Source organism: Electrona antarctica, assembly GCF_951216825.1.
Source record: "Electrona antarctica genome assembly, chromosome: 2".
NCBI lineage: Eukaryota > Metazoa > Chordata > Actinopteri > Myctophiformes > Myctophidae > Electrona > Electrona antarctica.
This window is the reverse complement of record NC_136807.1, coordinates 11,291,054-11,310,212: the sequence shown is the minus strand read 5'-3', so window position 1 is coordinate 11,310,212 and position 19,159 is coordinate 11,291,054. Positions and strand designations below refer to the sequence as shown.

Genomic DNA, 19,159 nt, shown 5'->3' with positions numbered 1-19,159 from the left:
CAGATAAAAATGCTGTACAATTCAACTCAAGACAATAAATACAAACATTGAACATATAATCATGAACCATCAACAAACGCTTGTTCAAATTAAAAATGTCTGCAGAGGGTGCAAATCCTTCGAAAGCCTACATGTGTTGGGCAAGGACACGCTGTGATTGGCCAGTATCCACTTTGAGAGGCAGTGGGGTCAAACGCTCTCGCCAGAACATTATTTACTATTCTCTGCCTATCGGGTCGCAACTCGAACGGCCCCGAGTCGACACGGCAACACGCTCGCTTTAGCTCGCTCTGTGGTGTCTCATGTGGCTCAAGTTAGCTTGAGACGGCGGGCCTCCGTCGCGGTCTAGTCCATAGTGTCATATATTTAGGTCTTATCCGCCTGTGGCCCATTTTATGAGGGAGGCATGCATTAAAGTTCTCCGTCCCGGGTATGGATTTCCGTCGTGAGGATTCCATATTTATGAGCCGGGAAAAACAAATAACGGCGGTGGGTGGCTGTCTGTAGCGGCGCTGGTGACAGCTGCGTGCGCACAGTGCCGTTCATGTCGGTGTCGTACCGTGGAGTAAATGGCAGATCTACAAGCTCACATTGCGTCAAGAATGTGACACGCTATGAGCATGTATGTCTGCTATTTAATGGAAGTCACTGGTGTTCTAAAGTGAATTACACCACGTAACGGGTATGTAATTATTTGTTGACAGGGAAGGGAACAGTAATTGACAGTAAACATGCTCATGTTCAGTTATCTTGCATTAAAATAGACAGCGGAACACTTGCTATGTTTGCCAATCGGAGATTTGAGAGGATGTGTTATACTCGTGAAAGGTACTCATACGGGCGTGCCGATGCAAACACTTCGGTGGCGGTGTTTAATTTGGTCCCAGCTGCCCAAGCCGTGTCCGAGGCTCCGAGCCTTCTTTCACCACCAACGCCTCCATGATTATCACTCAATTGGACCGGCCGCTGCACACAGGAGTTCAACAAAGCAATTGCCGTTTCAGTCGAGTGATAATCATGGAGGCGTTGGTAGTGGAATGGAGGCTCGCTCAGCTTGGCTAAATGAAGCTAAATAAAGTTGGTGCTCTGCAACACACTACAGTGCTGCCGGGTGCTTCGTACATCAACAACAAGCGAGGATGCACGGGAATTAGGGGTGTGCATCTCTCCCTTACAAGACGATTCGATACGTATCGATACGCATGGGCTACGATGCGATCCGGAGACGATACATTTTATATACAGAACGATTCGATTCGATTCAGTCCAAATCGATGCAATTTCGATTTTGTGGAATTTGATGCGATTCGATACGATACGGTGCGATCTGACACATTTAACCTTTTTTTATTTTTTATTTGAAGCTAGATCTATAAAGAATAGGGTTGGGACTTTTTTTCCCATTTTAATCGCATATCAATAGGCCTTTTTGACCTGAGCAGTGAGCTTTTTTTTCAAATGCATTTGGATACGAGTGAATCAATGAATAGTGACTACATAAGCATAGGCAATAAAACAAGTAGTAATAATAATAGTGAAAATAATAGTACTTAAAGACGCTTTTCAAGGGGAACATGAGAAAACAAATAAAAACAACTTTATTAGAGAATGAGATAGCTGGGGAAAGCAATATTCTAGAGGCGGGTTTGAACTTATAGGTGGTGGCATGTCTCTGAGTTTTGGGAAGTGCATAGTTTTGACAGGTCTGCCTGCTGTGGACAGTGAAACCCTGACCATTAAACACGGGCAGACGCAACGATACATTCTATCATTCATTGTTAAAGGAAGCCAGCAACATGTCGATGCAAAGACGTGTAGCTGCTCCAAATGATATTCCCATTCGTCTTTGTGTCTGTGTGTAAACGCAGCAGCAAGTGTGAGGGGTTGGGGAAAGGATGGAAAGCACTAAACTAATGTTAGCTCCCATGCTAACTAGTAGCTACCCTCGTCAGTCAGACTGTGGCTCAGGAGGTAGAGCAGGTCGTCCAATGGGCAAGACACTGAACCCCAAATTGCTCCCGATGTGCTGGTTGGTACCTTGTTGGTGTATGAATGGGTGAATGTAATCTATGTAAAGCGCCTTGGATAAAGGCGCTATATAAATGCACCATTTACCATTTATTTTACACCACCACCCAGATCGGGTGGAAGCTGCTGATATCACTTTGCTTGTGCCCGTGGATGGGAAATAAGATTTAAAAGGCTATGGAAGCGTGGATGAAAGCACAGATGTGTGCAATAAAGTTGTGTTGGATCTGCATGTGCATGATGCATCCTGTCTGACGACGAGTGGTTTATGCTGCTCGTGTTGTCGCTGGCTGCTGATGCATAGTTAAGAGCGTCATAAGCATGCGTCCGTCCTGCGCTGGAAGTAGCAGATCTACAAGTTATCTACCCGTCGCAATGCACAGCGCTTTGGGCTTGTACATCTGTTTTTCCCGCAGTTAGTTGAATGTTGACCGGGATGAAAACTGTGGACTGTGACCATGTTTCTGTAATTTAAGCTCGAGTACGACAATCCGGAGGGGTTGAACAGCCCTGGGTCTGTTGAACCACGGCCACACCATTGCTCACCGGGCGCTGGTGTGGGCTTGATCCCTAGCCTGGCCAGGCAGACTCCCACGTACACATCCTCAAAACGCAGGATGCGAATGCTCAGAGAAGCTATGTACACTTCCGTCGCAACATCTCCGGAGAACACATAGCCCGACCCTGAGCAGTAGTCTGGGTACCTATCGCTTGGGTACTCTTCTAGGGGCATGTAAAACTTTGATGTATGGTCTCGGATTACCCGGGGGTCCCTATGGATACAGCCTGTAAAGTAGTTTGTCTTGGGTTTCAGTTCCGGTCTCAGCAGCTTGTAGATAAGGTAAACGGTGTTCACAAGGATGTCACTGTCAGTTTTCATAACATAGCTGGCCCGGGGACAGTGCATGGCCACCCAGTTCATCCCCATCAGTGTCTTTAAAGTCAGGTTGTAGTAGGTATCCAGGAAATCCTGCTGAATGATATCGTGGTTCCTCAGGCTCTCGGACTCCAAGGCCTTCTGCTGTAGGCGCCCCAGCTTGCCTTCCGTCACCCCCATCAGGAACAGCCGGATGATTCCTAGGCCTGGAGCGAGGCTCTCATTCCCCCATGTCTGCCGTATGGCATTCCGTGCCTCTACTTCACCGGTCATGCTGAGTATCAGCAACACTAGGAATGGTGGCGGCTTTCCCTCTGGGCATTTGTTTGGCTCCCTAATGATGTAGATAGGGAACCCAGGAGTTGGTGTGTCCCATCGGTGGCCGATGGGAGACCCCTCATGGGTGGTCACTTGTGTGGTCACGTTTGTGGTCACTTGTGTGGTCTGGCCATGGGTGTGGTTGTCACCCGCTTCACTTGGGCTGGCTTTACCTGGCAGAGAGTTAACTGTCTGCCAGCCCACATTGACTAGGACCCCTAGGAACGAGAGGAGACACAGAAGTACAGCGATGCGCTTCCCCTTCCACTTCATGGCATCTGGTGGTGGCTGCCACTTGGACCGCAGTCTGATTGGTGAGAGAACTTCAAGGCGATGTGGCTTCGTGTCAAGCAGCCGAAGCCAAAGTGTGGATCTGAATAAGCCTTGGATGGTATACAGAGAAAACATGATCAAAATCAGCAGGTCTTTATATACACTGTCTGACGAGGTTGTTGACAACACTTGGGTTTAATAAGACAATGGGTTTAAGATAAGTCTAATAAACAAATCAAATCTTAGAGCATGCAAGATTGCAGACTGTTAAAATCGTGACTCCTGTGGTAGGTAGCATCAGGAACATACTGTTTCTACAAATATTTGTAAAATTACATTTTTCTGCTTTTTGTTCCTTTTCGTTCAGTTTCCTTCCCATACCAGGGGCACTACTCATTCAATGCATTTTTGTATAGACTTTACTCTTCTGGACTTTGGGTTAATAGTTCTCCTCAAATTATCCTGCACTATATTGTCACAAGCCAGAAATGTATATTGCATAACCAAAAAACTAAAATCTTGTGTGGCTGTTTTTGTTTGTAAGTTGTAAAATGTGTTATTGATTTTGGCAACACAAAATCTTTCTCAAATGTCATAAATACATACCTAACATTTGAAACAAGTATTGGTGCCTTAGTTTACTCAAATGCAGCAAATTTGTTAAAGAAATCGCTTCACCTTAAATGATTGGTACGCAGCACAATGAAACATACACATAGTAAATTAGCCAAAAGCTTAGGTTTCATACCTCAAAAATGTCACAACCTACTGTGTATTGAGAGGTAGAAAAGAAAAGCAGCTTGCCCAAAATGGCTGAAAATCTATCAAAATGATACCACTCCCCCCTTAATTGGAATAATGCAAAAGATAAAAGATAAATGCATTACAACATTGATTGATTGAATATTTTATTAGGTAACATATAAATGCAAACAGCACAATGTACAGTCAGACATTTTTGTCCAAAAAGGATTTCACCGAAGAAAGACCTTGCGGCCTTGTTTCCATTCGGGTCCCATCCACTCACACATGCCATGAATAATAATTTAACAGTAACAACAATTGATATAATATCAGATGATTACCAACTCACTTTATCCCATTCAGGCCTGACGTCGAAATTCAAAAAAAAAAAAGTATTTTAAATCATGACAATTTTCGGAAAGATTTGAGGCACAAAATCACACCCGTGTGAAGTGAGGGGGTACGTGCTCTTATCGTACATCATCATGACATAACATGTCGTTTTGCTCAGACAAATGAGGTAAATTCTCCATTGTCTTTGTCTTTGTTTAGGACAAAAATAGCCAATTTGCTCATCCACAAATTACGTAAATTCTCCATTCATTGTCAATGGGAATTTAATGTTTGTGTAAGATGAAAATCTACACTAATAGCTGAATATAGCAGGGGCTAGCACCCTATAAATCTACACTAATAGCTGAATATAGCAGGGGCTAGCACCCTATAAATTCACACTAATAGCTGAATATAGCAGGGGCTAGCACCCTATAAATCTACACTAATAGCTGAATATAGCAGGGGCTAGCACCCCTCAAAAACAACACCGGGTGTAAAGCAGATATAGAAAAGCTGTACAATTCAGCTCAAGACAATAAATACAAACATTGAAAATATAATCATGAACCAACAACAAACGCTTGTTCAAATTAAAAATGTCTGCAGAGGGTGCAAATCCTTCGAAAGCCTACATGTGTTGGGCAAGGACACGCTGTGATTGGCCAGTATCCACTTTGAGAGGCAGTGGGGTCAAACGCTCTCGCCAGAACATTATTTACTATTCTCTGCCTATCGGGTCGCTACTCGAACGGCCCCGAGTCGACACGGCAACACGCTCGCTTTAGCTCGCTCTGTGGTGTCTCATGTGGCTCAAGTTAGCTTGAGACGGCGGGCCTCCGTCGCGGTCTAGTCCATAGTGTCATATATTTAGGTCTTATCCGCCTGTGGCCCATTTTATGAGGGAGGCATGCATTAAAGTTCTCCGTCCCGGGTATGGATTTCCGTCGTGAGGATTCCATATTTATGAGCCGGGAAAAACAAATAACGGCGGTGGGTGGCTGTCTGTAGCGGCGCTGGTGACAGCTGCGTGCGCACAGTGCCGTTCATGTCGGTGTCGTACCGTGGAGTAAATGGCAGATCTACAAGCTCACATTGCGTCAAGAATGTGACACGCTATGAGCATGTATGTCTGCTATTTAATGGAAGTCACTGGTGTTCTAAAGTGAATTACACCACGTAACAGGTATGTAATTATTTGTTGACAGGGAAGGGAACAGTAATTGACAGTAAACGTGCTCATGTTCAGTTATCTTGCATTAAAATAGACAGCGGAACACTTGCTATGTTTGCCAATCGGAGATTTGAGAGGATGTGTTATACTCCTGAAAGGTACTCATACGGGCGTGCCGATGCAAACACTTTGGTGGCGGTGTTTAATTTGGTCCCAGCTGCCCAAGCCGTGTCCGAGGCTCCGAGCCTTCTTTCACCACCAACGCCTCCATGATTATCGCTCAATTGGACCGGCCGCTACCACACAGGAGTTCAACAAAGCAATTGCCGTTTCAGTCGAGTGATAATCATGGAGGCGTTGGTAGTGGAATGGAGGCTCGCTCAGCTTGGCTAAATGAAGCTAAATAAAGTTGCTCTGCAACACACTACAGTGCTGCCGGGTGCATCGTGCATCAACAACAAGCGAGGATGCACGGGAATTAGGGGTGTGCATCTCTCCCTTACAAGACGATTCGATACGTATCGATACGCATGGGCTACGATGCGATCCGGAGACGATACATTTTATATACAGAACGATTCGATTCAGTCCAAATCGATGCAATTTCGATTTTGTGGAATTTGATGCGATTCGATACGATACGGTGCGATCTGACACATTTAACCTTTTTTTATTTTTTATTTGAAGCTAGATCTATAAAGAATAGGGTTGGGACTTCATTCAAAAACATCTAATTAATTGGAGGCTTTGCGATTAATGAATCACATTTTAATCGCATATCAATAGGCCTATTTGACCTGAGCAGTGAGCTTTTTTTTCCAAATGGATTTGGATACGAGTGAATCAATGAATAGTGACTACATAAGCATAGGCAATAAAACAAGTAGTAATAATAATAGTGAAAATAATAGTACTTAAAGACGCTTTTCAAGGGGAACATGAGAAAACAAATAAAAACAACTTTATTAGAGAATGAGATAGCTGGGGAAAGCAATATTCTAGAGGCGGGTTTGAACTTATAGGTGGTGGCATGTCTCTGAGTTTTGGGAAGTGCATAGTTTTGACAGGTCTGCCTGCTGTGGACAGTGAAACCCTGACCATTAAACACAGGCAGACGCAACGATACATTCTATCATTCATTGTTAAAGGAAGCCAGCAACATGTCGATGCAAAGACGTGTAGGTGCTCCAAATGATATTCCCATTCGTCTTTGTGTCTGCCCGTGTAAACGCAGCAGCAAGTGTGAGGGGTTGGGGAAAGGATGGAAAGTACTAAATGTTAGCTCCCATGCTAACTAGTAGCTTTTGATTGATTGATTGAAGAATTTATTAACAGTTTGCAGAATTACAGTACATTTCAAGCACAAACTCAATACAAAGGCTGTTAACTGTGAGTGGACGACCCAATTAAGCATTACACTTGTTTCCAATAGGGTCCACCATGTTCAAATCATCAAAACATTTAGAGACGTACAAATAGACACTTCTATAGACAGAACAGGAATTCATCATAAAGGAGCTACCCTCGTCAGTCAGACTGTGGCTCAGGAGGTAGAGCAGGTCGTCCAATGGGCAAGACACTGAACCCCAAATTGCTCCCGATGTGCTGGTTGGTACCTTGCATGGCTTCCGCCGCAATCGGTGTATGAATGGGTGAATGTAATCTATGTAAAGCGCCTTGGATAAAGGCGCTATATAAATGCACCATTTACCATTTATTTTACACCACCACCCAGATCGGGTGGAAGCTGCTGATATCACTTTGCTTGTGCCCGTGGATGGGAAATAAGATTTTAAAGGCTATGGAAGCGTGGATGAAAGCACAGATGTGTGCAATAAAGTTGTGTTGGATCTGCATGTGCATGATGCATCCCGTCTGACGACGAGTGGTTTATGCTGCTCGTGTTGTCGCTGGCTGCTGATGCATAGTTAAGAGCGTCATAAGCATGCGTCCGTCCTGCGCTGGAAGTAGCAGATCTACAAGTTATCTACCCGTCGCAATGCACAGCGCTTTGGGCTTGTACATCTGTGTTTTTCCCGCAGTTAGTTGAATGATATAGATTCACAACTTTAAGATCGAACCAACGTCCGATGCAGACGCTATTTTGACCGATCCAGACACACGTGCATCGATGTAGTCGCATCGTTAATGTTAAAATCGATTACCGATTCATATCGATATTTGTTGACACCACTAACGGGAATCAATGACCGATTATCGTATGTGCAATCATAAGGTGGTTAGATCTTAAGGGAAACACCATTTTCAGTACCACTCTGTTATGTTATTATCCTAGTCTAATAATTATCCTAGTCTAATAATAACGAGGCAGAGGGTGAGGTAGTTCAGTTTACTTCAGTAGCCAGCACAATAATGACGTGACATGCTACACTCTTGTGTTCTGTATATCGAGCCTTCTCATTGGCTCTTCAGTGTTAACCCTTTACACAACACACTCCAAACACATCGTGGCACTATAAGCGCCATGTTATTAGTGTCATTAATGTATGGAAAAACCCAACTGCGGAAAACGCTGCTGAAAATCCGAAAAATATTCATGGTCTGAAAAACATTTTCCGTTTGGCGGTTATTGTCCAACCCTATCGACAACTCATACCGAGAGCGCTCCATCTCTCTGCATTTTGCGCCAGTACTCCAGCAGCTGACCGGGATGAAAACTGTGGACTGTGACCATGTTTCTGTAATTTAAGCTCGAGTACGACAATCCGGAGGGGTTGAACAGCCCTGGGTCTGTTGAACCACGGCCACACCACTGCTCACCGGGCACTGGTGTGGGCTTGATCCCTAGCCTGGCCAGGCAGACTCCCACGTACACATCCTCAAAACGCAGGATGCGAATGCTCAGAGAAGCTATGTACACTTCCGTCGCAACATCTCCGGAGAACACATAGCCCGACCCTGAGCAGTAGTCTGGGTACCTATCGCTTGGGTACTCTTCTAGGGGCATGTAAAACTTTGATGTATGGTCTCGTATTACCCGGGGGTCCCTATGGATACAGCCGGTAAAGTAGTTTGTCTTGGGTTTCAGTTCCGGTCTCAGCAGCTTGTAGATAAGGTAAACGGTGTTCACAAGGATGTCACTGTCAGTTTTCATAACATAGCTGGCCCGGGGACAGTGCATGGCCACCCAGTTCATCCCCATCAGTGTCTTTAAAGTCAGGTTGTAGTAGGTATCCAGGAAATCCTGCTGAATGATATCGTGGTGCCTCAGGCTCTCGGACTCCAGGGCCTTCTGCTGTAGGCGCCCCAGCTTGCCTTCCGTCACCCCCATCAGGAACAGCCGGATGATTCCTAGGCCTGGAGCGAGGCTCTCATTCCCCCATGTCTGCCGTATGGCATTCCGTGCCTCTACTTCACCGGTCATGCTGAGTATCAGCAACACTAGGAATGGTGGCGGCTTTCCCTCTGGGCATTTGTTTGGCTCCCTAATGATGTAGGCAGGGAACCCAGGAGTCGGTGTGTCCCATCGGTGGCCGATGGGAGACCCCTCATGGGTGGTCACTTGTGTGGTCACGTTTGTGGTCACTTGTGTGGTCTGGCCATGGGTGTGGTTGTCACCCGCTTCACTTGGGCTGGCTTTACCTGGCAGAGAGTTAACTGTCTGCCAGCCCACATTGACCAGGACCCCTAGGAACGAGAGGAGACCCAGAACTGCAGCGATGCGCTTCCCCTTCCACTTCATGGCATCTGGTGGTGGCTGCCACTTGGACCACAGTCTGATTGGTGAGAGAACTTCAAGGCGATGTGGCTTCGTGTCAAGCAGCCGAAGCCAAAGTGTGGATCTGAATAAGCCTTGGATGGTATACAGAGAAAACATGATCAAAATCAGCAGGTCTTTATATACACGGTCTGACGAGGTAGTTGACAACACTTGGGTTTAATAAGACAATGGGTTTAAGATAAGTCTAATAAACAAATCAAATCTTAGAGCATGCAAGATTGCAGACTGTTAAAATCGGGACACCTGTGGTAGGTAGCATCAGGAACATACTGTTTCTACAAATATTTGTAAAATTACATTTTTCTGCTTTTTGTTCCTTTTCGTTCAGTTTCCTTCCCATACCAGGGGCACTACTCATTCAATGCATTTTTGTATAGACTTTACTCTTCTGGACTTTGGGTTAATAGTTCTCCTCAAATTATTTTGCAGTATATTGTCACAAGCCAGAAATGTATATTGCATAACCAAAAAACTAAAATCTTGTGTGGCTGTTTTTGTTTGTAAGTTGTAAAATTTGATATTGATTTTGGCAACACAAAATCTTTCTCAAATGTCAAATACATACCTAACATTTGAAACACGTATTGGTGCCTTAGTTTACTCAAATGTAGCAAATTTGTTAAAGAAATCGCTTCACCTTAAATGATTGGTACGCAGCACAATGAAACATACACATAGTAAATTAGCCAAAAGCTTAGGTTTCATACCTCAAAAATGTCACAACCTACTGTGTATTGAGAGGTAGAAAAGAAAAGCAGCTTGGCCCAAAATGGCTGAAAATCTATCAAAATGATACCACTCCCCCCTTAATTGGAATAATGCAAAAGATAAATGCATTACAACATTGATTGATTGAATATTTTATTAGGCAACATATAAATGCAAACAGCACAATGTACAGTCAGGCATATCAATAGGCCTATTTGACCTGAGCAGTGAGCTTTTTTTTCCAAATGCATTTGGATACGAGTGAATCAATGAATAGTGACTACATAAGCATAGGCAATAAAACAAGTAGTAATAATAATAGTGAAAATAATAGTACTTAAAGACGCTTTTCAAGGGGAACATGAGAAAACAAATAAAAACAACTTTATTAGAGAATGAGATAGCTGGGTAAAGCAATATTCTAGAGGTGGGTTTGAACTTATAGGTGGTGGCATGTCTCTGAGTTTTGGGAAGTGCATAGTTTTGACAGGTCTGCCTGCTGTGGACAGTGAAACCCTGACCATTAAACACGGGCAGACGCAACGATACATTCTATCATTCATTGTTAAAGGAAGCCAGCAACATGTCGATGCAAAGACGTGTAGCTGCTCCAAATTATATTCCCATTCGTTTCCTTCCCATACCAGGGGCACTACTCATTCAATGCATTTTTGTATAGACTTTACTCTTCTGGACTTTGGGTTAATAGTTCTCCTCAAATTATCCTGCAGTATATTGTCACAAGCCAGAAATGTATATTGCATAACCAAAAAACTAAAATCTTGTGTGGCTGTTTTTGTTTGTAAGTTGTAAAATGTGTTATTGATTTTGGCAACACAATCTTTCTCAAATGTCATAAATACATACCTAACATTTGAAACACGTATTGGTGCCTTAGTTTACTCAAATGTAGCAAATTTGTTAAAGAAATCGCTTCACCTTAAATGATTGGTACGCAGCACAATGAAACATACACATAGTAAATTAGCCAAAAGCTTAGGTTTCATACCTCAAAAATGTCACAACCTACTGTGTATTGAGAGGTAGAAAAGAAAAGCAGCTTGGCCCAAACTGGCTGAAAATCTATCAAAATGATACCACTCCCTCCTTAATTGGAATAATGCAAAAGATAAATGCATTACAACATTGATTGATTGAATATTTTATTAGGCAACATATAAATGCAAACAGCACAATGTACAGTCAGGCATATCAATAGGCCTATTTGACCTGAGCAGTGAGCTTTTTTTTCAAATGCATTTGGATACGAGTGAATCAATGAATAGTGACTACATAAGCATAGGCAATAAAACGAGTAGTAATAATAATAGTGAAAATAATAGTACTTAAAGACGCTTTTCAAGGGGAACATGAGAAAACAAATAAAAACAACTTTATTAGAGAATGAGATAGCTGGGGAAAGCAATATTCTAGAGGCGGGTTTGAACTTATAGGTGGTGGCATGTCTCTGAGTTTTGGGAAGTGCATAGTTTTGACAGGTCTGCCTGCTGTGGACAGTGAAACCCTGACCATTAAACACGGGCAGACGCAACGATACATTCTATCATTCATTGTTAAAGGAAGCCAGCAACATGTCGATGCAAAGACGTGTAGCTGCTCCAAATGATATTCCCATTCGTCTTTGTGTCTGCCCGTGTAAACGCAGCAGCAAGTGTGAGGGGTTGGGGAAAGGATGTAAAGTACTAAACTAATGTTAGCTCCCATGCTAACTAGTAGCTACCCTCGTCAGTCATACTGTGGCTCAGGAGGTAGAGCCGGTCGGCCAATGATCCATGGGTCGGCGGTTCGAATCCCGGCTCCTCCTGTCTACATGTCGAAGTGTCCTTGGGCAAGACACTGAACCCAAAATTGCTCCCGATGTGCTGGTTGGTACCTTGCATGGCTTCTGCCGCAATCGGTGTATGAATGGGTGAATGTAATGCACAATCTATGTAAAACGCCTTGGATAAAGGCGCTATATAAATGCACCATTTACCATTTATTTTACACCACCACCCAGATCGGGTGGAAGCTGCTGATATCACTTTGCTTGTGCCCGTGGATGGGAAATGAGATTTAAAAGGCTATGGAAGCGTGGATGAAAGCACAGATGTGTGCAATAAAGTTGTGTTGGATCTGCATGTGCATGATGCATCCCGTCTGACGACGAGTGGTTTATGCTGCTCGTGTTGTCGCTGGCTGCTGATGCATAGTTAAGAGCGTCATAAGCATGCGTCCGTCCTGCGCTGGAAGTAGCAGATCTACAAGTTATCTACCCGTCGCAATGCACAGCGCTTTGGGCTTGTACATCTGTGTTTTTCCCGCAGTTAGTTGAATGATATAGATTCACAACTTTAAGATCGAACCAACGTCCGATGCAGACGCTATTTTGACCGATCCAGACACATGTGCATCGATGTAGTCGCATCGTTAATGTTAAAATCGATTACCGATTCATATCGATATTTTTTGACACCACTAACGGGAATCAATGACCGATTATCGTATGTGCAATCATAAGGTGGTTAGATCTTAAGGGAAACACCATTTTCAGTACCACTCTGTTATGTTATTATCCTAGTCTAATAATTATCCTAGTCTAATAATAACGAGGCAGAGGGTGAGGTAGTTCAGTTTACTTCAGTAGCCAGCACAATAATGACGTAGTGGCAGCGGTGGCCGAACGGATAGCGGCGCGGTCTAGATACCGGAAGGTTCCCAGTTCGAATCAGCCGTCCGACACGTTAAAAATTACCACCGCTGAAATGCCCTTGAACAAGGCATCAACCACTACGATGAAATGTGTTCTATGAGCAGGGCCTGGCTGGAAACAAGTTCTTGAGCTTAGCCCAGATACCCTGGGTAAATATAGATTTCATTTCATTTCATTTCATTTCATTTCATTTCACGTGACATGATACACTCTGGTGTTCTGTATATCGAGCCTTCTCATTGGCTCTTCAGTGTTAACCCTTTACACAACACACTCCAAACACATCGTGGCGCTATAAGCGTCATGTTATTAGTGTCATTAATGTATGGAAAAACCCAACTGCGGAAAACGCTGCTGAAAATCCGAAAAATATTCATGGTCTGAAAAACATTTTCCGTTTGGCGGTTATTGTCCAACCCTATCGACAACTCATACCGAGAGCGCTCCATCTCTCTGCATTTTGCGCCAGTACTCCAGCAGCTGACCGGGATGAAAGCTGTGGACTGTGACCATGTTTCTGTAATTTAAGATCGAGTACGACAATCCGGAGGGGTTGAACAGCCCTGGGTCTGTTGAACCACGGCCACACCACTGCTCACCGGGCTGTGGTGTGGGCTTGATCCCTAGCCTGGCCAGGCAGACTCCCACGTACACATCCTCAAAACGCAGGATGCGAATGCTCAGAGAAGCTATGTACACTTCCGTCGCAACATCTCCGGAGAACACATAGCCCGACCCTGAGCAGTAGTCTGGGTACCTATCGCTTGGGTACTCTTCTAGGGGCATGTAAAACTTTGATGTATGGTCTCGGATTACCAGTGGGTCCCTATGGATACAGCCTGTAAAGTAGTTTGTCTTGGGTTTCAGTTCCGGTCTCAGCAGCTTGTAGATAAGGTAAACGGTGTTCACAAGGATGTCACTGTCAGTTTTCATAACATAGCTGGCCCGGGGACAGTGCATGGCCACCCAGTTCATCCCCATCAGTGTCTTTAAAGTCAGGTTGTAGTAGGTATCCAGGAAATCCTGCTGAATGATATCGTGGTGCCTCAGGCTCTCGGACTCCAAGGCCTTCTGCTGTAGGCGCCCCAGCTTGCCTTCCGTCACCCCCATCAGGAACAGCCGGATGATTCCTAGGCCTGGAGCGAGGCTCTCATTCCCCCATGTCTGCCGTATGGCATTCCGTGCCTCTACTTCACCGGTCATGCTGAGTATCAGCAACACTAGGAATGGTGGCGGCTTTCCCTCTGGGCATTTGTTTGGCTCCCTAATGATGTAGATAGGGAACCCAGGAGTTGGTGTGTCCCATCGGTGGCCGATGGGAGACCCCTCATGGGTGGTCACTTGTGTGGTCACGTTTGTGGTCACTTGTGTGGTCTGGCCATGGGTGTGGTTGTCACCCGCTTCACTTGGGCTGGCTTTACCTGGCAGAGAGTTAACTGTCTGCCAGCCCACATTGACTAGGACCCCTAGGAACGAGAGGAGACACAGAAGTACAGCGATGCGCTTCCCCTTCCACTTCATGGCATCTGGTGGTGGCTGCCACTTGGACCGCAGTCTGATTGGTGAGAGAACTTCAAGGCGATGTGGCTTCGTGTCAAGCAGCCGAAGCCAAAGTGTGGATCTGAATAAGCCTTGGATGGTATACAGAGAAAACATGATCAAAATCAGCAGGTCTTTATATACACTGTCTGACGAGGTTGTTGACAACACTTGGGTTTAATAAGACAATGGGTTTAAGATAAGTCTAATAAACAAATCAAATCTTAGAGCATGCAAGATTGCAGACTGTTAAAATCGTGACTCCTGTGGTAGGTAGCATCAGGAACATACTGTTTCTACAAATATTTGTAAAATTACATTTTTCTGCTTTTTGTTCCTTTTCGTTCAGTTTCCTTCCCATACCAGGGGCACTACTCATTCAATGCATTTTTGTATAGACTTTACTCTTCTGGACTTTGGGTTAATAGTTCTCCTCAAATTATTTTGCAGTATATTGTCACAAGCCAGAAATGTATATTGCATAACCAAAAAACTAAAATCTTGTGTGGCTGTTTTTGTTTGTAAGTTGTAAAATGTGATATTGATTTTGGCAACACAAAATCTTTCTCAAATGTCAAATACATACCTAACATTTGAAACACGTATTGGTGCCTTAGTTTACTCAAATGTAGCAAATTTGTTAAAGAAATCGCTTCACCTTAAATGATTGGTACGCAGCACAATGAAACATACACATAGTAAATTAGCCAAAAGCTTAGGTTTCATACCTCAAAAATGTCACAACCTACTGTGTATTGAGAGGTAGAAAAGAAAAGCAGCTTGGCCCAAAATGGCTGAAAATCTATCAAAATGATACCACTCCCCCCTTAATTGGAATAATGCAAAAGATAAAAGATAAATGCATTACAACATTGATTGATTGAATATTTTATTAGGCAACATATAAATGCAAACAGCACAATGTACAGTCAGGCATATCAATAGGCCTATTTGACCTGAGCAGTGAGCTTTTTTTTCAAATGCATTTGGATACGAGTGAATCAATGAATAGTGACTACATAAGCATAGGCAATAAAACAAGTAGTAATAATAATAGTGAAAATAATAGTACTTAAAGACGCTTTTCAAGGGGAACATGAGAAAACAAATAAAAACAACTTTATTAGAGAATGAGATAGCTGGGTAAAGCAATATTCTAGAGGTGGGTTTGAACTTATAGGTGGTGGCATGTCTCTGAGTTTTGGGAAGTGCATAGTTTTGACAGGTCTGCCTGCTGTGGACAGTGAAACCCTGACCATTAAACACGGGCAGACGCAACGATACATTCTATCATTCATTGTTAAAGGAAGCCAGCAACATGTCGATGCAAAGACGTGTAGCTGCTCCAAATGGTATTCCCATTCGTTTCCTTCCCATACCAGGGGCACTACTCATTCAATGCATTTTTGTATAGACTTTACTCTTCTGGACTTTGGGTTAATAGTTCTCCTCAAATTATCCTGCAGTATATTGTCACAAGCCAGAAATGTATATTGCATAACCAAAAAACTAAAATCTTGTGTGGCTGTTTTTGTTTGTAAGTTGTAAAATGTGTTATTGATTTTGGCAACACAAAATCTTTCTCAAATGTCATAAATACATACCTAACATTTGAAACACGTATTGGTGCCTTAGTTTACTCAAATGTAGTACATTTGTTAAAGAAATCGCTTCACCTTAAATGATTGGTACGCAGCACAATGAAACATACACATAGTAAATTAGCCAAAAGCTTAGGTTTCATACCTCAAAAATGTCACAACCTACTGTGTATTGAGAGGTAGAAAAGAAAAGCAGCTTGGCCCAAAATGGCTGAAAATCTATCAAAATTATACCACTCCCCCCTTAATTGGAATAATGCAAAAGATAAAAGATAAATGCATTACAACATTAATTGATTGAATATTTTATTAGGCAACATATAAATGCAAACAGCACAATGTACAGTCAGGCATATCAATAGGCCTATTTGACCTGAGCAGTGAGCTTTTTTTTCAAATGCATTTGGATACGAGTGAATCAATGAATAGTGACTACATAAGCATAGGCAATAAAACAAGTAGTAATAATAATAGTGAAAATAATAGTACTTAAAGACGCTTTTCAAGGGGAACATGAGAAAACAAATAAACAACTTTATTAGAGAATGAGATAGCTGGGGAAAGCAATATTCTAGAGGCGGGTTTGAACTTATAGGTGGTGGCATGTCTCTGAGTTTTGGGAAGTGCATAGTTTTGACAGGTCTGCCTGCTGTGGACAGTGAAACCCTGACCATTAAACACGGGCAGACGCAACGATACATTCTATCATTCATTGTTAAAGGAAGCCAGCAACATGTCGATGCAAAGACGTGTAGCTGCTCCAAATGATATTCCCATTCGTCTTTGTGTCTGTGTGTAAACGCAGCAGCAAGTGTGAGGGGTTGGGGAAAGGATGTAAAGTACTAAACTAATGTTAGCTCCCATGCTAACTAGTAGCTACCCTCGTCAGTCAGACTGTGGCTCAGGAGGTAGAGCCGGTCGGCCAATGATCCATGGGTCGGCGGTTCGAATCCCGGCTCCTCCTGTCTACATGTCGAAGTGTCCTTGGGCAAGACACTGAACCCCAAATTGCTCCCGATGTGCTGGTTGGTACCTTGCATGGCTTCTGCCGCAATCGGTGTATGAATGGGTGAATGTAATGCACAATCTATGTAAAGCGCCTTGGATAAAGGCGCTATATAAATGCACCATTTACCATTTATTTTACACCACCACCCAGATCGGGTGGAAGCTGCTGATATCACTTTGCTTGTGCCCGTGGATGGGAAATTAGATTTAAAAGGCTATGGAAGCGTGGATGAAAGCACAGATGTGTGCAATAAAGTTGTGTTGGATCTGCATGTGCATGATGCATCCCGTCTGACGACGAGTGGTTTATGCTGCTCGTGTTGTCGCTGGCTGCTGATGCATAGTTAAGAGCGTCATAAGCATGCGTCCGTCCTGCGCTGGAAGTAGCAGATCAACAAGTTATCTACCCGTCGCAATGCACAGCGCTTTGGGCTTGTACATCTGTGTTTTTCCCGCAGTTAGTTGAATGATATAGATTCACAACTTTAAGATCGAACCAACGTCCGATGCAGACGCTATTTTGACCGATCCAGACACACGTGCATCGATGTAGTCGCATCGTTAATGTTAAAATCGATTACCGATTCATATCGATATTTGTTGACACCACTAACGGGAATCAATGACCGATTATCGTATGTGCAATCATAAGGTGGTTAGATCTTAAGGGAAACACCATTTTCAGTACCACTCTGTTATGTTATTATCCTAGTCTAATAATTATCCTAGTCTAATAATAACGAGGCAGAGGGTGAGGTAGTTCAGTTTACTTCAGTAGCCAGCACAATAATGACGTGACATGCTACACTCTTGTGTTCTGTATATCGAGCCTTCTCATTGGCTCTTCAGTGTTAACCCTTTACACAACACTCTCCAAACACATCGTGGCGCTATAAGCGCCATGTTATTATTGTCATTAATGTATGGAAAAACCCAACTGCGGAAAACGCTGCTGAAAATCCGAAAAATATTCATGGTCTGAAAAACATTTTCCGTTTGGCGGTTATTGTCCAACCCTATCGACAACTCATACCGAGAGCGCTCCATCTCTCTGCATTTTGCGCCAGTACTCCAGCAGCTGACCGGGATGAAAACTGTGGACTGTGACCATGTTTTTGTAATTTAAGCTTGAGTACGACAATCCGGAGGGGTTGTACAGCCCTGGGTCTGTTGAACCACACCACTGCCCACCGGGCTCTGGTGTGGGCTTGATCCCTAGCCTGGCCAGGCAGACTCCCACGTACACATCCTCAAAACGCAGGATGCGAATGCTCAGAGAAGCTATGTACACTTCCGTCGCAACATCTCCGGAGAAGATATAGCCCGACCCTGAGCAGTAGTCTGGGTACCTATCGCTTGGGTACTCTTCTAGGGGCATGTAAAACTTTGATGTATGGTCTCGGATTACCCGGGGGTCCCTATGGATACAGCCGGTAAAGTAGTTTGTCTTGGGTTTCAGTTCCGGTCTCAGCAGCTTGTAGATAAGGTAAACGGTGTTCACAAGGATGTCACTGTCAGTTTTCATAACATAGCTGGCCCGGGGACAGTGCATGGCCACCCAGTTCATCCCCATCAGTGTCTTTAAAGTCAGGTTGTAGTAGGTATCCAGGAAATCCTGCTGAATGATATCGTGGTGCATCAGGCTCTCGGACTCTAGGGCCTTCTGCTGTAGGCGCCCCAGCTTGCCTTCCTTCACCCCCATCAGGAACAGCCGGATGATTCCTAGGCCTGGAGCGAGGCTCTCATTCCCCCATGTCTGCCGTATGGCATTCCGTGCCTCTACTTCACCGGCCATGCTGAGTATCAGCAACACTAGGAATGGTGGCGGCTTTCCCTCTGGGCATTTGTTTGGCTCCCTAATGATGTAGATAGGGAACCCAGGAATTGGTGTGTCATATCGGTGGCCGATGGGAGACCCCTCATGGGTGGTCACTTGTGTGGTCACTTGTGTGGTCTGGCCATGGGTGTGGTTGTCACCCGCTTCACTTGGGCTGGCTTTACGTGGCAGAGAGTTAACTGTCTGCCAGCCCACGTTGACCAGGACCCCTAGGAACGAGAGGAGACCCAGAACTGCAGCGATGTGCTTCCCCTTCCACTTCAT

The 19,159-nt window shown here is 44.0% G+C and overlaps 6 protein-coding genes across 6 annotated transcripts in view; 2 read left to right on the top strand and 4 right to left on the bottom strand.

The window, feature by feature from the left end:
* LOC306942600 (beta-1,3-galactosyltransferase 2-like) overlaps positions 1-3,496 on the bottom strand; it is a gene marked incomplete at both ends in the record, with an annotated part of 14,000 nt that extends 10,504 nt beyond the window's left edge. Inside the window, one exon of the mRNA XM_079528607.1 lies at positions 2,575-3,496. Within this exon, the coding sequence (XP_079384733.1) occupies positions 2,575-3,496 (922 nt within the window). The remainder of the gene's footprint in view (positions 1-2,574) is intronic.
* nphp4 (nephronophthisis 4) overlaps positions 1-19,159 on the top strand; it is a 425,525-nt gene that overhangs the window by 77,247 nt on the left and 329,119 nt on the right. The gene's annotated exons all lie outside the window — the stretch shown is intronic.
* Positions 1-19,159, top strand: part of cUnh1orf174 (chromosome Un C1orf174 homolog) — a 148,028-nt gene that overhangs the window by 90,838 nt on the left and 38,031 nt on the right. The window lies entirely within an intron of this gene.
* LOC306942174 (beta-1,3-galactosyltransferase 2-like) lies at positions 3,493-9,450 on the bottom strand (the record flags this gene model as incomplete). Its single annotated transcript, XM_079527923.1, has 2 exons — positions 3,493-3,606; positions 8,365-9,450. The coding sequence occupies 2 exons, from the start codon at positions 9,448-9,450 to the stop codon at positions 3,493-3,495; spliced, it is 1,200 nt and encodes a 399-aa protein (XP_079384049.1).
* LOC306942154 (beta-1,3-galactosyltransferase 2-like) lies at positions 9,447-14,431 on the bottom strand (the record flags this gene model as incomplete). The annotated part of the gene is made up of 2 exons (XM_079527896.1): positions 9,447-9,560; positions 13,346-14,431. The coding sequence occupies 2 exons, from the start codon at positions 14,429-14,431 to the stop codon at positions 9,447-9,449; spliced, it is 1,200 nt and encodes a 399-aa protein (XP_079384022.1).
* On the bottom strand, positions 14,428-19,159 carry LOC306942123 (beta-1,3-galactosyltransferase 2-like; the record flags this gene model as incomplete). The annotated part of the gene is made up of 2 exons (XM_079527852.1): positions 14,428-14,541; positions 18,092-19,159. 2 exons carry the CDS (start codon positions 19,157-19,159, stop codon positions 14,428-14,430), a joined length of 1,182 nt encoding a protein of 393 aa, XP_079383978.1.